General features: G+C 39.8%; 1 protein-coding gene across 1 annotated transcript; it reads left to right on the plus strand.

The window, feature by feature from the left end:
* Window positions 1-1173: 1173 nt before the first annotated feature.
* On the plus strand, window positions 1174-15967 carry aars2 (alanyl-tRNA synthetase 2, mitochondrial (putative)). The gene is made up of 22 exons (XM_073844360.1): window positions 1174-1431; window positions 1849-2037; window positions 5409-5554; window positions 5636-5827; window positions 5963-6107; window positions 6198-6343; window positions 6424-6532; window positions 6624-6662; window positions 6884-6998; window positions 7133-7260; window positions 7376-7520; window positions 10477-10646; window positions 10732-10845; window positions 10932-11072; window positions 11578-11715; window positions 13808-13911; window positions 14692-14800; window positions 14871-14996; window positions 15090-15200; window positions 15309-15392; window positions 15476-15589; window positions 15665-15967. The coding sequence occupies exons 1-22, from the start codon at window positions 1174-1176 to the stop codon at window positions 15845-15847; spliced, it is 3006 nt and encodes a 1001-aa protein (XP_073700461.1). The 3' UTR covers window positions 15848-15967.
* Window positions 15968-17304: the final 1337 nt, after the last annotated feature.

The raw sequence follows: 17304 nt of genomic DNA on the forward strand, positions 1-17304 counted from the left end.
TTTTTTTAAACAAAGTTCTATTTTTTAATAAATTAAATATAATTTTTCTTTTTAGAACGTTATTTGTTTTAAGTTCTATTTTTAAAAAAGTTCTATTTTTAAAAAGAAAAAAGTTCTATTTAAAAAATACATTTTATTTTTAAAAAGAAAATACAGTATTTCTATTTTTAGAAAGAAAAGTTCTATTCAAAAAATAAGTTCTGTTTTTAAAAATGTATTTTCTATTTTTTAACAAATAGTTATATGTTTTATTAAGTTCTATTTAAAAAATAAGTTATATTTTTTAAAAAGTTCTATTTTAAAAAAGTTCTTAAAATAGAACTAACTAAAAAAGGAAAAAGTTCTATCATAAAATTTTCCTTTTTTAGTTAGTTCTATTTTTAAAAAGAAAAGTTATATTTTTTTAACAAGTTATTGTTTTTTTAGAAAAAGTTCTGTTTTAAAAAATAAGTTCTATTTTTAAAAAGAAAAAAGTTCTGTTTTAAAAAACGTTTTTTATCTATTTTTTTAACAAAAATAGTTCTATTTTTTGGATAAGTTCTTTAAATTTTTTTAATGTTATTAAACAATAAGGTCTATTTTTTAAAAAAAAAAGGTTCTGTTATTTTAGAAAAAGTTCTATTATTTAAAAAAATTTCCATTTATTTCCAATTTTTCCATTTAAAAAAGCTATATTTTTTTTAATTAGTTCTACTTTTAAAAAGAAGTTATATTTTTAAATAGGTTCTATTTATTTTAAAAGAAAATAATTTCTATTTAAAAAAAAAATCTTTTTGTCAAAAATTGTTTTAGCATCAAATCAGGATATTAGAATGATTTCTGAATCTTGTGACACTGAAAACGGAAAATAATGGCCGGTGTGGATTTTTACTCTGCCAACAAATAAATAATTAAAAATAGATAAATATGTATGTATATGTATATCTACATGCATCTAAAATGTTTTTCTATATTTTTTATATTCTATATAAAAAATTCTATATATATGCGTATATACTTTTCATAATTCTTATTACATTTCATAATACATTTTTAGCAGATTACACCTTTTTTAGATATTATATATTTACTTACTATATTTATTTATTTAGAATATTTTCATCGTCATGTTTACTTTCAGTTTTATTCTCGTCGCTGATTGGCTGCTGCTGTTTGGCGCTGAGACGCGGCAAGATGGCTGCGCGCATAGGGCTGGTGAAACAGCTCCACTGTGGGCTTTTAAAGACGAAATTAAGTGTTTTATCTGCGGGAATAAGAAGGTGCTCGGCTCTGTCCCACTCAGAATCGCATAAAGAATTTACATCTAAAAGAGTACGGCGGAAGTTTATCGACTTTTTCAAGGAAGGTTATGAACACCGGGTTGTGCCGTCCTCCCCAGTGCGTCCAAGAGGAGACCCGAGTCTTCTGTTCGTCAATGCAGGGATGAATCAGGTACACTATCAGCAATGAAACATGCAAGATAATGCAAATATAGCCTAATAACGAACAACTACATCAAAGTACGGTTCTGCTATGTGTTTGACACCTACCATGGTAATACTATGGTATATATATGGAGGGAGAACTATAAGGTTTGCACTTTATCATGGATAATGATAAAATCTAATGCATATTTCTGAGTAAATTATGATATTTTCTCTTCATTATGCTCATAATGTCAAATGAGTTAAACAGTACCTGTATTTGAACATTTAAAACTCAAAACTTTGGAAACCATAACTAGACTAATTTAACAGTCAAAATATGAATTAAAATGTTTAAGATAGGTTTAAGTGCTTTTTGGGAAAACACTGTCTTTTGTAATAATACTTTTGAGGGTAGGTTATCATGGTCTGTGTTGTCCCATAGTTTAAGCCCATTTTCCTGGGCTGTCCGGACCCCCGCAGTGAGATGGCATCGTACCGGCGGGTGGTGAACAGTCAGAAGTGTGTCCGCGCCGGAGGCAAACACAACGATCTGGAGGATGTGGGGAAAGATGTGTACCATCACACCTTTTTCGAGATGTTGGGGAACTGGTCGTTTGGAGATTACTTCAAGGTTTGGTCAATAAGTTTATTCAGTTAATGAGGTATTTTTTCTTAATTATGGTATCTGGACACTTCATGCCCCCTAAAAAATATTAAAAAGGAATTTTAATTGAAAACTTGTTCATCATGCAGACTTAATATTCAAGTTATCATATGGTTGAATTGCATTGTCCCCTACAGTTACATGGTAATAAAAAAATGAGTAGGAGGAACAATTATATTAGTAAGTTTTTGTGTTCTCTCGCAAAAATATTGTATTCACCCAAGAAACTTTGTTCTCTTGTAAAATCATTGCATTTTACAAAAGCACTCCCCCAAGAAACTTTGCTGTTTTTCACAAAATCTTTGCATTCTCTCGCAAAGGTATTGCATTACCCTACAAAGCGTTGCCTTTTTTCGCAAAACATTTGCATTCTCTCACAAAACTATTGCAATTCTGAGAAAAAGTTTTGCTCTCCCCAAGAAACTTTGCGTTCTTCCCAAATCTGTTGCGCTTGCCTGAGAATCATCTCATTCTCAGGCAATTGTATTGCGTTCCCCAAGAAACAGGTGTTCTTATGCAAAATTCTTGCATTTCCCAGAGAAACCTTCTGATCTTTCACTAAACCAGGGATCCTCAAATCTGGCCCACGAGATCCATTTTCCTGCAGAGTTTAGCTCTAACCCTAATCAAACACACCTGAGCATGCTAATCAAGTTCTTCAGGATCATTAGAGAATCACAGGTAGGTGAGTTTGATCAGGGTTGGAGCTAAACTCTGCAGCGCATTGGCCCTCCAGGGTAAGATTTGAGGAACCCTGCGCTAAACTATTGCGTTCTCCCAGAAAATATTGATTCTCTTGCAAAACATTTGGGTTATCTCACAAAAGTATTGTGTTCCCCTTAGAACATTTGTGTTCTCTTGCAAGAGTACAGCGTTACCCCTAGAAACTTTGCCTTTTCTCGCAAAATGTTTGTTCTCTCGCAAAAGTCTTGCGTTCCCCTGAAAACTGTATTTTCTTGCAAAAGTATTGGGTTACCCCAAACTTTGCCTTTTCTCGCACAATTGTTGCATTCTCAAGAAACTTTTCTCTCGCAAAAAGTTTTTTATTCCCCTAGAAACTTTGCGTTCTTTCACAAAACTATTGAGTTTGCCTGAGAATCATCGTATTCTATCTCAATGGTATTGCGTTCCCCCAAGAAACAATTGTTCTCTTGCAATATTCTTCCGTTCCCCTAAGAAACTGTGTCACTAAACTATTGCGTTCTCCTACGATATATTGCATTCTCTTGCAAAACTTTTGCATTATTTCACAAAAGTATTGTGTTCCCCTGAATGCATTTGTGTTCTCTTGCAAGAGTATAGCGTTACCTCAAGAAGCCTTTTCTCGCAAAATGTTTGTGTTCTCTTGCAAAAGTATCGGGTTAGCCCAAACTTTGCTTTTTCTCACAAAACATTTGCATTCTCTCGCAAAACTGTTGCATTCCAGAGAAACGTTTCTTTTGCAAAATGTCTTTTATTCCCAAGAAACTTTGCATTCTTTCACAAAACTGTTGTGTTTGCCCGAGAACCATCTCATTCTCTTGCAAAAAAAGTCTCGCCAAACGATTGCATTCTCCCAGGAAACTTTGCATTACCTCGCAAAAGTATTGCGTTCTCCTGAGAAACTTTGTATTCGTAAACTTTTGCATTCCCCCAAGAAACTTCTCTCTTGAACAAATAAGTATTGCGCTCCCAAGAAAAGTTGCGTTCCCTCGAGAAAAATGCATTTTGTCACAAAACATTTATTTGCAATACTTTTGCGTGTGAACGTATTGACATTAAAATATTACTTATTTTCAAAAGTATTGTGTTCCCCTGAGAACATTTGTGTTCTCTTGCAAGAGTATAACGTTACCCTAAGAAACGTTGCCTTTTCTTGCACAATGTTTGTGTTCTCTTGCAAAAGTATCGGGTTACCCCAAACTTCCCTTTTTCTTGTGAAACATTTGCATTCTCTCACAAAAGTGTTGCATTCCAGAGAAACTTTTCTCTCGCAAAAGGTTTTTTATTCCCCAAGAAACTTTGTGTTCTTTCACAAAACTATTGCGTTTGCCCGAGAACCATCTCATTCCCTGCAATGGTATTGCATTCCCTCGAAACAATTGTTCTCTTGCAAAATTCTTGCATTCCCCTAAGAAACTTGTGCTGTTTTGTTAAACTATTGCGTTCTCCCAGGAAACTTTGCATTATCTTGCAAAAGTATTGCGTTCCCCTGAGAAACTTTACATTCACTTTTAAAACTGTTGCATTCCCCCGAGAAACTTCTATCTTGAACAAATAAGTATTGCGTTCCCCAAGAAATTTTGCGTTTCCTCGAGAAACATGCATTTTGTCACAAAAGATGTATTTGCAATACTTTTGCATTTGAACGTATTGACATTGAAATATTATTTATTTTCTTTAGATTTTTTTACCAATACCTTGTCCTTGAGAAACGTAACATTTTCGCGCAGATGTATTGCATTCCCCTAAGAAACAAGCGTTCTCTCGCTAAACTATTGCATTCCCCCAGGAAACTTGACAAAACATTTGCATTCTCTCGCAAAACTATTGCAATCCCAAGAAAAGTTTTGCTCTCCCCAAGAAACTTTGCGTTCTTTCCAAAAAATATATTGCGCTTGCCTGAAAATCATCTCATTCTCAGGCAACTGTATTGTCTTCCCCCAAGAAACAGGTGTTCTCTTGCAAAATTCTTGCATTCCCCAGAGAAACATTATGATCTTTAGCGAAACTATTGCGTTCTCCCAGGAAATATTGCATTTTCTTGCAAAACATTTGCATTATCTCACAAAAGTATTGTAGAGTATAGCGTTACCCCAAGAAACGTTGCCTTTTCTCTCAAAATGTTTGTGTTCTCTTAAAAGTATCTGGTTACTCCAAACTTTGCTTTTTCTCGCGAAACATTTGCATTCTCTCGCAAAACTGTTGCATTCCAGAGAAACTCTCGCAGAAAGTTTTTCATTCCCCAAGAAACTTGAACCATCTCATTCTCTCGCAATGGTTTTGCGTTCTCCCAAGAAACAATTGTTCTCTTGCAAAATTCTTGTGTTCCCCTAAGAAACTTTACGCTGTCTCGCTAAACTATTGCATTATCTCGCAAAAGTATTCCATTCCCCCAAGAAACTTCTCTCTTGAACAAATAAGTATTGCGGCCCCCAAGAAATTTTGCGTTCCCTCGAGAAACGTTGCATTTTGTCACAAAACATGTATTTGGAAGAATGCAATACTTTGCGTGTGAATGTATTGACATTGAAATATTATTTATTTTCTTTTGATTCGTTTTTACCATCACCTTGTCCTATTTGGGGCTCCGTAGCATTCTAATGTATTTTTGAGTAAATTAATCATTCATAATCCAGGTGGAGGCCTGTGCAATGGCCTGGCGTCTTTTAACGGAAGAGTATGGCATTCCTGCGGACCGCTTGTACGTCTCGTACTTCTCTGGAGACACGGCAAATGGACTCCCTGCTGATGAGGAAACGCGGCAAATCTGGCTTAGCATGGGGTTTGTTCACTAAGTGCAAAGCAAAGTTGACAAATGCATTAGTTTTCTTTTGGAGATTCTCTAAATTCAGTTTCTGTGCAGAGTGCGGCCAGATCACGTGTTGCCATTCGGGATGAAGGATAACTTCTGGGAAATGGGCGAGACGGGTCCGTGTGGCCCCTGTACAGAGATTCACTACGATCATGTTGGAAATCGTAACGCCGCCTCACTGGTCAACGCAGACAGTCCGGATGTTGTGGAAATTTGGAATCTAGTATTCATGCAGTATAACAGGTTAGAAAAGTTACTTCTATTGTTATTTTACTATTTTTTTGTAGTTTTTGTTGATATATTTTTTATATTTTATATTTAAGTTTAACTAATTTTGCTATTTTGTAAATATGTCAGTGTTCTCTCTTTGTGTTCCAGGGAGGTCAATGGTAGCCTGCGACCTCTGCCCCAGTGCAGCGTGGATACTGGGATGGGTTTAGAGCGGCTGGTGACCGTTCTGCAGGGGAAACGCTCAAACTATGACACAGATCTTTTCACACCTCTATTGTCCGCCATCCATCAGGTCCCTAACCTTCACTGAAACTCTTACAGAAATAATATTGCAGGTTCAATACAAACCAAACCACATTACCTCTACTGTTTGTGCATGTAGTGTTCTAAGGCTCCTGCATATCAGGGCAGGACCGGAGAGGCTGATGTGGGTCAGGTGGACATGGCCTATCGGGTTGTGGCCGACCACATTCGGACACTCAGCGTGTGCATCGCTGACGGAGTTTACCCAGGCATGACAGGCGCTGAGTGAGTCTGACTTCGTAAAGTAAGCAATATGAGTCATTTAAAGGATTAAATTAATTCAATATGCCCTCTCTTTGTGAAAGGCTGGTGTTGAGACGTATCTTGAGACGTGCCATAAGGTTTTCTACAGAAGTCCTGCGAGTCCCTGAGGGTGCGCTGGCAAGCCTGGTGCCTACTGTAGCTCATATACTGGTGAGATGATTTAGAGCCCACCAAATTATTGTTGCCATCACTGTATTGTGTCTGAAGTTTCCAATTTCCTCCCCTTTTCTTATTTTTTCAGGGTGATGCCTATCCTGAGCTGCACACTGAGTCTGAGAGGGTAAGCATGTTTAAAACACACCACAGTATTACATTTATTACAACTGGGTAAATTCTTACAAAAAGATTCTTGAATTAAATTAATCAAAAGTGACAGTACAGACATTTATAATGTTACAAAAGATATCTGTTTCAAATAAATGCTTTTTTTGTCTTTTGAGAAAGTTTGATAAATGAAAAACTTGGGTAACCTACATGACAAACGTTGTGCTTCCTCTGTAGATCATGGATCTCATTAATCAGAATGAAGTCCAGTTCCTGTCCTCACTGAAGCAGGGCAGGAGGGTGATTGACAGGACCCTCAGCAATATGGACAAAGACTCGGCTGTTTTTCCAGGTAAAGCCCACAAAGCGGTGCACTTTGCTTTTCTTGAACCCCTTTGTTATCTGTGAAGGATCATTAATGCTGATATGCTATTTTATCTCTTTATTTACTTACAAATGTGCCCATTGTGGTGTTGTTTCTATCAGCGTCAGTCGCCTGGTCGCTATATCGTAACCTGGGCTTCCCTCTTGATCTCATTGACCTGATGTTGGAGGAGAAGGGCAAGGTGGTTGATAAAAAAGAGATGGCAGTGCTTGAAGATGAATATGAGAAGGTATTAACATGTCGCTTTTCTTGGTGGATGAAAAAGGGGCTTATTTATTAATAAGCGCTCTGTTTTTATGGTATATATGACTATAACTGATTTAGTGGTTTTCTTTTTTCTTCAGTTGAGGCTTCAGTCGGAGGAGGAGGATGGAAATAGGGTGGACCAGCTGGACCTTCATAGTCTGGCGGGGCTACAAAGCCGAGGAGTTCCTCATACGGACGACTCCCCAAAATACTCTTACAGTCTGGGGTCTACTGGACAATATGGTACTGAAGGATGAAAAGAGGAGAAGTTTGTGAAGCAGTTCCATTTTTTTAATCTGTGTTCTGACCAGACGTGACACTAAATGTTTAAATTATGAAGCAACACACTAAAAAATGCTACAAATACATCAGTAACCACATAACAACATGCTAAAAAAACATAGCATTATACTAAATAACATTCAGAACATCAAAAACACCTAAGCACCTAAGCGACTACATCGCAACATGTTAAAAACACCAAAACATCCCAGTAACCACAAAGCAACAAATAAAAAACTTCATAGCAAGCACATAGCAACATGCTAAAAACATTCAGATCACTTTAACCACATGATAACATGCTAATTAAAAACATTCAGAACACCTCAGTAGAGACATTGCAAAGTGCAAGAAACACTCAGAACACCTCAGTAAACAGCATAGCAACATGCTAAAAAACAAACACTCAGAACACCTCAGTAACCACAGAGCAATATGCTAAAAAACATTGAGAACACCTCAGTAACCGCATAGCAACGTGCTAAAAAACATTGAGAACACCTCAGTAACTGCATAGCAACGTGCTAAAATAACACTCAGAACACCTCAGTAACCGCATAGCAACGTGCTAAAAAACATTGAGAACACCTCAGTAACCGCATAGCAACGTGCTAAAAAACATTGAGAACACCTCAGTAACCGCATAGCAACGTGCTAAAAAACATTGAGAACACCTCAGTAACTGCATAGCAACGTGCTAAAATAACACTCAGAACACCTCAGTAACCGCATAGCAACGTGCTAAAAAACATTGAGAACACCTCAGTAACCGCATAGCAACGTGCTAAAATAACACTCAGAACACCTCAGTAACCGCATAGCAACGTGCTAAAAAAACACTCAGAACACCTCAGTAACCACATAGCAACGTGCTAAAAAAACACTCAGAACACCTCAGTAACCGCATAGCAACGTGCTAAAAAAACACTCAGAACACCTCAGTAACTGCATAGCAACGTGCTAAAAAAACACTCAGAACACCTCAGTAACCGCATAGCAACGTGCTAAAAAAACACTCAGAACACCTCAGTAACCGCATAGCAACGTGCTAAAAAAAACACTCAGAACACCTCAGTAACCGCATAGCAACGTGCTAAAAAAAACACTCAGAACACCTCAGTAACCGCATAGCAACGTGCTAAAAAAAACACTCAGAACACCTCAGTAACCGCATAGCAATGTGCTAAAAAACATTGAGAACACCTCAGTAACCGCATAGCAACGTGCTAAAAAACATTGAGAACACCTCAGTAACCGCATAGCAACGTGCTAAAAAAAAACACTCAGAACACCTCAGTAACCGCATAGCAACGTGCTAAAAAAAACACTCAGAACACCTCAGTAACCGCATAGCAACGTGCTAAAAAACATTGAGAACACCTCAGTAACCGCATAGCAACGTGCTAAAAAACATTGAGAACACCTCAGTAACCGCATAGCAACGTGCTAAAAAAAACACTCAGAACACCTCAGTAACCGCATAGCAACGTGCTAAAAAACATTGAGAACACCTCAGTAACCGCATAGCAACGTGCTAAAAAACATTGAGAACACCTCAGTAACCGCATAGCAACGTGCTAAAAAAACCACTCAGAACACCTCAGTAACCGCATAGCAACGTGCTAAAAAAACACTCAGAACACCTCAGTAACCGCATAGCAACGTGCTAAAAAACATTGAGAACACCTCAGTAACCGCATAGCAACGTGCTAAAAAACATTAAGAACACCTCAGTAACCGCATAGCAACGTGCTAAAAAAACATTCAGAACACCTCAGTAACCGCATAGCAACGTGCTAAAAAAACACTCAGAACACCTCAGTAACCGCATAGCAACGTGCTAAAAAAAACACTCAGAACACCTCAGTAACCGCATAGCAACGTGCTAAAAAAACACTCAGAACACCTCAGTAACCGCATAGCAACGTGCTAAAAAAACACTCAGAACACCTCAGTAACCGCATAGCAATGTGCTAAAAAAACATTGAGAACACCTCAGTAACCGCATAGCAACGTGCTAAAAAACATTGAGAACACCTCAGTAACCGCATAGCAACGTGCTAAAAAACATTGAGAACACCTCAGTAACCGCATAGCAACGTGCTAAAAAACACTCAGAACACCTCAGTAACCGCATAGCAACGTGCTAAAAAAACACTCAGAACACCTCAGTAACCACAAAGCAATGTGCTAAAAAACATTGAGAACACCTCAGTAACCGCATAGCAACGTGCTAAAAAAACACTCAGAACACCTCAGTAACCGCATAGCAACGTGCTAAAAAAAACACTCAGAACACCTCAGTAACTGCATAGCAACATGATTAAAACAAACACTCAGAACACCTCAGTAACCGTATAGCAACGTGCTAAAAAAAACACTCAGAACACCTCAGTAGCTGCATAGCAACATGCTAAAAAAACTGCATAGCAACGTGTTAAAAAACAGCAATGTGCTTGTGCAAAATACACTTAGGACACCTCAGTAACCACAGAGCAACATGCTAAAAAAACACTCAGAACACCTCAAAAAACGCATAGCAACATTCTGAAAACACTCAGAACACCACATTAACCACAGAGCAGCATGTTAAAAATCAGTCATAACAACTTAGCAATCAAAAAGCAACATGTTATTAAACAATCCAAACACCAGAAATATTAAGAAAATACCTCAATAAGTGTATAACAACATACTAAAAACACTTCGCATAACAACACCCTGGCAGCTACATAGCTAGATGGAGCAGGGTTTGGACCAGTGATATTTGTACGAGTGAGCTAGCATTTCAGGTGGTTAGAACAAAGGATATCACTAATATAAAAGTGATAGGATTTATTGCTCATCACTTTCATATTAGTCTGCTTTGGACATGGTAAAAGACTAAACAAGGATCCTGACTTTATTCCTTTTTCAGTGTTTCAGCCTTGCAAAGCATCAGTCCTGGCACTCTACTGTGACGGGTCTCTGGTTTCAGAGGTGAGTGAGGGTCAGCGCTGTGGTGTGATTCTGGACCAGACCAGCTTTTACGCAGAGCAGGGTGGACAAGCGCACGACCAGGGTTACTTCACCAAGGACGGACTGCAGGTTTCTAATCATATCCCATCTGAGATGCTTCATTTTTAAGGAATTTGATAAGCACAAGATTCACCATTATGGTTGTGCTTTGCAGGATGTGCTGTTCCCTGTGAAGTCTGTCCGTCTGGCTGGGGGTTATGTGGTACATCAAGTCACAGCAGCAGAGACTTTGAGAACTGGAGACAGAGTGCAACTTCATTTGGATGAGGTGGGAATAGTAAGAGTAGAAATACCAAAATCATGGTGATACATCTTGCAGACACCTGTTGGTAAGTGTTGCATTTCCAACTGTAGGTTAACCGCCTGGGCTGCATGGTCAAGCACACCGCCACACACTTGCTAAACTTCGCTCTGCGAAAGTTGCTAGGTCCTTCTGTTAGCCAGCGAGGGTCTCACTGCACCGCCAGCCGGCTCCGCTTCGACTTTAGCGTGAAGGTACAATGTCTGAGTGGCTGTCTCACTAATTTAATGAAGTTCCAAACATTGAGTCCTGTCACTTGTTGCACCCCAGCATCAATTCTTCCAGCATCCCTCCACCTCCCCATCTCCTCCTCTATTTCTGTTATTCTCACACAATGTCAGGGGTCTCCAAACTTGGAGGTCTTAAAGTCCTGAAGGCCTGGTGTTCTGCAGAGTTTAGCTTCACCTTGCCTTAACAAGCCTGCCTGGAAGTTTCTAGCATGCCTAGAAAGAGCTTGATTAACTGGTTCAGGTGTATTTAATTAGGGTTGGAGCTAAACTCTACAGGACACCAGCCCTTCAGGACCAAGTCTGAAGAAGCCTGCTCTATGTGGTCCCGCCATGGGAGGGTTGAACCAGGAGCTCAAGCTGCTCCTTAGGTTGCTCCTTACTAGCCAAGTACCATCAGGACTGGATAGGCAAGCGAACCTCTGAAATGATTTCCAAAATGTCTAATACATGTGTATGTGCTTGTTTAAAGGGTTCCCTGACTGTGTCTGAGCTACAGCAAGTTGAGGAGTTGGTCCAGAACATCATTCGTCAAAATGCAGAGGTGTACATAGAAGAGGTCCCTCTGTCCAAAGCTAAACAGATTACAGGCCTGAGAACAATAGATGAGGTAAATAGGGATTAGTCTGCACCACTTTCTCTGTCCTTTTTGGATTTGTCCCATCTGAGGGGCACCGAACAAAGCTAAATTAGTCAAAATATATCTTATCCATATCAGACTGATATTAAATATTAGATAAACGTATGCCTAGAAGTATATATTTCGAGGGTGTAAGACAGGAAAGTCCAATCCTGCTCCTGGAGACCCATCTAGGGATGTCCCGATCAAGTTTTTTGTGTGCTTGATCCTATGTATTTTCCTAGTGCTAGGTGCACATTTTTAAGTTATTAAAATCAATCCAGTCAATACAAAATCAATACAGGCATATGCAGAGAGTTCCTCAGGGGCAGGGGCTCAAATGTGAAAAAAAAAGCTGTTACCAAGAACTATAGCCTGGAGCCCAGCCATTAGTAAAGACTCCAAGACCTGAAATGGGAGCAGAATAATTTTAACAAAAAGAGTTTGTGCTCTGCATTTATTCCATCCAAGTGCACACACAGCAGTGAGTAGTGAACAAACACACACACACACACACACACACACACACACACACACACACACACACACACACACACACACACACACACACACACACATGTTGGGTTTACATGTTTTATGGGGACATTCCATAGGCGTAATGGTTTTTATACTGTACAAACCGTATTTTCTATCGCCCTAACCCTACCCTACACCTAAACCTAGCCCTCACAGGAGATTGTGCACACTTTTACTTACTCAAAAAAACTCATTGTGCATGATTTATACGCCTGTTTCCTCATGGGGACCTAAGAAATGTCCCCACAAGGTCAAAATCTACTGGTATTCCTATCCTTGTGGGGACATTTGGTCCCCACAACGTGATAAATACCAGGTACACACACACACACACACACACACACACACACACACACACACACACACACACACCCAGAGAAGTGGGCAGACATTTTTTTGCTGTAGCACCTGGGGAGCAGTTGGGTGTTCAGTTCCTTGCTTAATGTGGAAGAGAGCACTGAATATACTGTACATTCACTCCGCTCACCTGCAATCCCTGCTGGCACCGAGACTCAAACTTGCAGCCTTTGAGTTACAAGTCTAACTCTCTAACTATTGGGCCATGACTGCCCCCTCATGACAGTTGATGTAAAATAAAGGATCAAGCTTGAGATAGTCGAAACCAATCAGTTAAAAAAAAAAATCACATAATCGGCCCTGAGAGCGTTTCTTGAGATCAGCTGGAGACATCCCTATTAAAGGAGAAGTCCGGTGTGATATTGACCTAAAGTGTGTTGAATCATTATACCGAGTGTGAACGTACCTTGCATATCTCATCTCGGTTTGTGTCCTGCAGTCCGAAATCTGGGGTTAGTTAGCCGACGCTAACAACAGGTTGTCAATGAAGGGTGAATAGGGCATCGGAGTAGCCATGTAAATAAATCACTGTTTTATGCCGTTTACGAGGTACGAAGTAGCTCCACACTTCATTCGTAGACTTCCAAGGGCCCTGACATTTAACCGAGATGAGATATGCGAGGTACGTTCACACTCGGTATCATGATTTAATACACTTTAGGTCAATATCACCCCAGACTTCTCCTTTACACACTTGCTCAAAAGTTTCTACTCCTAAAGTCCAGCTAATCATGATCCTGAAGTCTTTGATTTTCTGGTTCAGTTGTGTTTAAATAGAACTGGAAATAAACTCTACAGCAGGGGTGCCCAAACTCGGTCCTGGTGGGCCAGTGTCCTTCAGAGTTTAGCTCAAACTTGCCTCAACACACCTGCCGGGAAGTTTCTAGTATGCCTAGTAAGAGCTTGATTAGCTTGTTCAGGTGTGTATAATTGGGTTGGAGCTGGTCTGCAGGTCAGCACCCCTCCAGGACCAAGTTTGGGCACTCCTGCTCTACAGCATTGTGGCCTTTTAGTAGCAGAATTGGGCAAAGATTAAAGGACTATAATTTTCCACTCTAAAATGTTATTTTCTTTGGGGGCAGTGGGACCAAAGTTCTGGCCCCATTCCCCCCAAAGAACAGTGTTTTGGTACCCTGCACCCTATTGTTGAAAACAATCTATATGTAATATTTTTACCTGTTTGTTTTAGGTGTATCCAGACCCAGTGCGAGTGGTGTCCGTGGCTGTGCACGTTTCGGATCTGCTTAACTCAAACTCCACTGAACAAGCTTCAGTGGAGCTTTGCTGTGGCACGTAAGGTTCTCCCAGAACTGCTGAAACTCTTTGCCAACCCCACTCTTGGAGAGATACTTCTTCCTGCATTTTATACTTTGATCCAACACAATTGCCTGTTGTTTTAAAAAATAAAGCAACAAAGTCCTGAACACTTTGTTTAGCTGGCTCAGGTGTGCTTGCCTAGGGTTAGTCTCGCATAGCCAGACCTTCAGACTGACGGCAGAAGGTCTGGAAACCTTGACCGCTTTGAATAGCCGAGGTCTGCCCAGGAGGCCATATGACTGACAGATAAAGCAACCAATCTCGTTTTGTGCAGTTTCATGTTTAGAGGCATGGAAATGTCTCCACAAAAACAGACCGCTGTGTAAAACTCTTGGACGTATTTTAAAGAGTCCATGTCCAAATGCACATTAAGTTGATCCTAATAAGCACTCATTGTCATGCTGTAAACATGACAGATTTCTTCTTCAATGAGGGGGTTTGGCATCACAGGATCTTTCCGGGCAAAACGTTAAAGAACGTGACGCACGTCTCCCGGCTTCAAAACTTCAAAACTCGAAGTGTTTCCGATTTTATGTGATATATGCATCAGACCTTTAGCCAATGGTCCGTAGGCCTGATGTCTGAGGTTGAGACTAGCCTAGGGTTTGCATTCCTCTCTGCAGGATAGTAGCCCTCCATGTGCAGGGCTGGCTGCCTGTCCTTTGGGGAAACCAATAATCCTTTTGGCCTTTCCCAAGCTGCTACCCAGGTCACCATTTTTTATTTTTTATTTTTTATATTGCTTTTTTTTTTCAGGCATTTATTGAGGACGGGAACAATTAAGGACTTTGTCATTGTGTCTGAGCAACAGATGGTGAAGGGCATTAGCCGTATCCTTGCTGTTACTGGAGATGAAGCCATAAAGGTTTGAAAATCAAAATCTACTATTGGGTACCAGGTCCATTTCTGTGATACTAACTGCTCCTGTGACCCAGGCTCGTGAGATGGGCCAAGCCATGCAAGAAGAGTTGGAGTCTTTAGCGGTCCAGGTAGGAGCTGCAAGCTCCCTGTCTATACCAGCAGTACAGAGGCTCTCAAAAGAGGTTGGCCTCTTAATTAATGTACGTAACTGTTCATAACCTCTCATCTTCACTGCCGATTTGGTTCAGGATGCATGAATTTCATTGGATTATATCCTATGTGTGATGTTTTAGGCAGTTGACATCACACCTATCCCACAATGGCAGAGGCGAGAGTTCCAAAATCGTCTGAAAGGAATGCAGAAGACCAGCAACACCACCATCAGAAAACTGGAGATCAAAGAGGTAGATATGTCTACAGGCAATGATGCCCAAAAACTAGTTTGCTGGGTATTTATTTCTATCACATGTGCTCTAAGGTTTTGTTGAGATGGTATTTGTCTTCTGCTTCAGGCTGCCTTGAAAGCCAAGGAGCTGCTGGTCAAACACTCCAATAAACCTGTGGTGGTGGACTTTATCGATACAGACTCGATATCGGTAATTAGTATGTTTTGCAATAATGTTGAATGATTGTATTTGTGTCAAATGTACACAATTTGTATACATGTGATGGTGTTTAGGTGCTGATGAAGACTGTGCTCCAGCTGAGCAAGAGTACGCCAGATTCCATGGTCATGTTGTTCTCTCACTCGCAGTTGTCAGGGAAGGTGCTTTGTGCCTGCCAAGTACCCAAGGTATAGCACACACAAAATCAAACAAATATGATATAACCACGCAGGTATGTGATTGTCTTCGATCTCTCTTTCTAGGGCTCTACTAGTGACTTAGCCCTTAAATGGGCTCATTATGTGTGTGCACGTTTGGAAGGACGTGCAGACGGATCAACTGACGTAGCTAAAGGTGTGGGGAATGCAGCCAGTATCACAGATATTACAGACATCTTGCATTGGGCTAAAGAATTTGCTCGAAACAAAATCCAAAAGGCATCCTGAACAAACTAATCTTGGATACCACAATGGATCTGCTTCATCAAAATGGTTAAATCAATCCAAAATATAGCTCCTGATGCTTTGTTTTAAAAGTTTGGGATTGTGACATTTTGAGAGGTGGGGTTATATTTATATTATATACTGCCATTAAGTTATTTATTGCTCTTTGTTGGGTACACTTTATAATATTGGGTTTGGTTCAAGAAAGTGTTAATTGCTCTGTTAAGAATTTATAATTGTAAATACATGATTTATATCATTTCCATTCTGTCTGATTGTGTCAGTTAAATTTTCTTTATTGGAGAATAAGTATATCCAGCCACTAGAGGGAGGCTGGTGTCTGCATTGACATTTCACTCATGGGTGAAATTTACATTGAGTTTTGCATTCTGACATCACTGTTTTTATGAATTTGCATTTTTGTAGGTTACAGAGACAATAATATTGTTTTCAAAAAATGTGCACTTCGAAACCTATTTGCATTCTAATGCTTCCAAAACGCTCTTGTCATGTACAGGTATGTGCCAAAAAATAAGAATATTGAGGGTTAGTCCATTTATTTCAATAATTTGTTTCAAATAGTGAAAATTGTATGTTATATTAGTTCACTACACACAAAGTAAAATATTTCAAGCCTTTATTTGTTTCAATTTTGAGGTGTTATGGTAGCCCAAGTTCCTTTGATACTGGCCTTCAGCTCGTCTGCATTTCCGGGTCTCTGTTTCCTCATCTTCCTTTTGACAATACCCCATAGATTTCCAATGGGGTTTAAGTCAGGCAAGTTTGCCGGCCAATCAAGTACAGTTATTCCATGGCTATTAAACCAGCTACTGGTAGTTTTGGCTTTGTGGGCAGGTGCCAAATCCAGCTGGAAAATAAAATCATCATCTCCAAAAAGCTTGTCGGCAACAGAAAGCATGAAGTGCTCTAAAATTTCCTGGTAGACAGCTGCGTTGACTGTGGACTTGAGAAAAGACAATGGACCCACACCAGCAGATGATATGTCTCCCCAAACCATCACTGACTGGGGAAACTTCACACTGGACTTTAAGCAGCTTAACTTTTGTGCCTCTCCAGTCTTCCTCCTGACTCTGGGATCTTGAATTCCAAATGAAATGCAAAATTTGCTTTCATCTGAAAACAGGACTTGTGACCACTGGGCAACAGACCAGTGCTTTTTCTCCTTAGCCCAGCACAGATGCTTCTAATGTTGTTTTTGGTTCAGGAGTGGCTTGACACATGGAATTCTACAGCTGTAGCCCATGTCATGCAGACGTCTGTATGTGGTGGTTCTTGATGCTCTGACACCAGCCTCAGTCCACTCCTTATGAAGCTCCCATAGATTTCTGAACTGCCCTTGCTTGACAATCCTCTCAAGGCTACGGTCATCCCTGTTACTTGTGCACCTTTTCCGGACACATTTTTCCCTTCCTCTTAACACTCTGTTAATATACTTCGAT

This window comes from Garra rufa, chromosome 7, assembly GCF_049309525.1.
Source record: "Garra rufa chromosome 7, GarRuf1.0, whole genome shotgun sequence".
NCBI lineage: Eukaryota > Metazoa > Chordata > Actinopteri > Cypriniformes > Cyprinidae > Garra > Garra rufa.

Coding starts and splice junctions, on each gene's coding strand:
- aars2 (XM_073844360.1), top strand. CDS start 1,174: ATGGCTGCGCGCATAGGGCTGGTGAAACAGCTCCACTGTGGGCTTTTA. Junction 10,647..10,731: donor TCACCAAGGACGGACTGCAG/GTTTCTAATCAT, acceptor TGTGCTTTGCAG/GATGTGCTGTTCCCTGTGAA. Junction 14,997..15,089: donor AGGTTGGCCTCTTAATTAAT/GTACGTAACTGT, acceptor GTGATGTTTTAG/GCAGTTGACATCACACCTAT.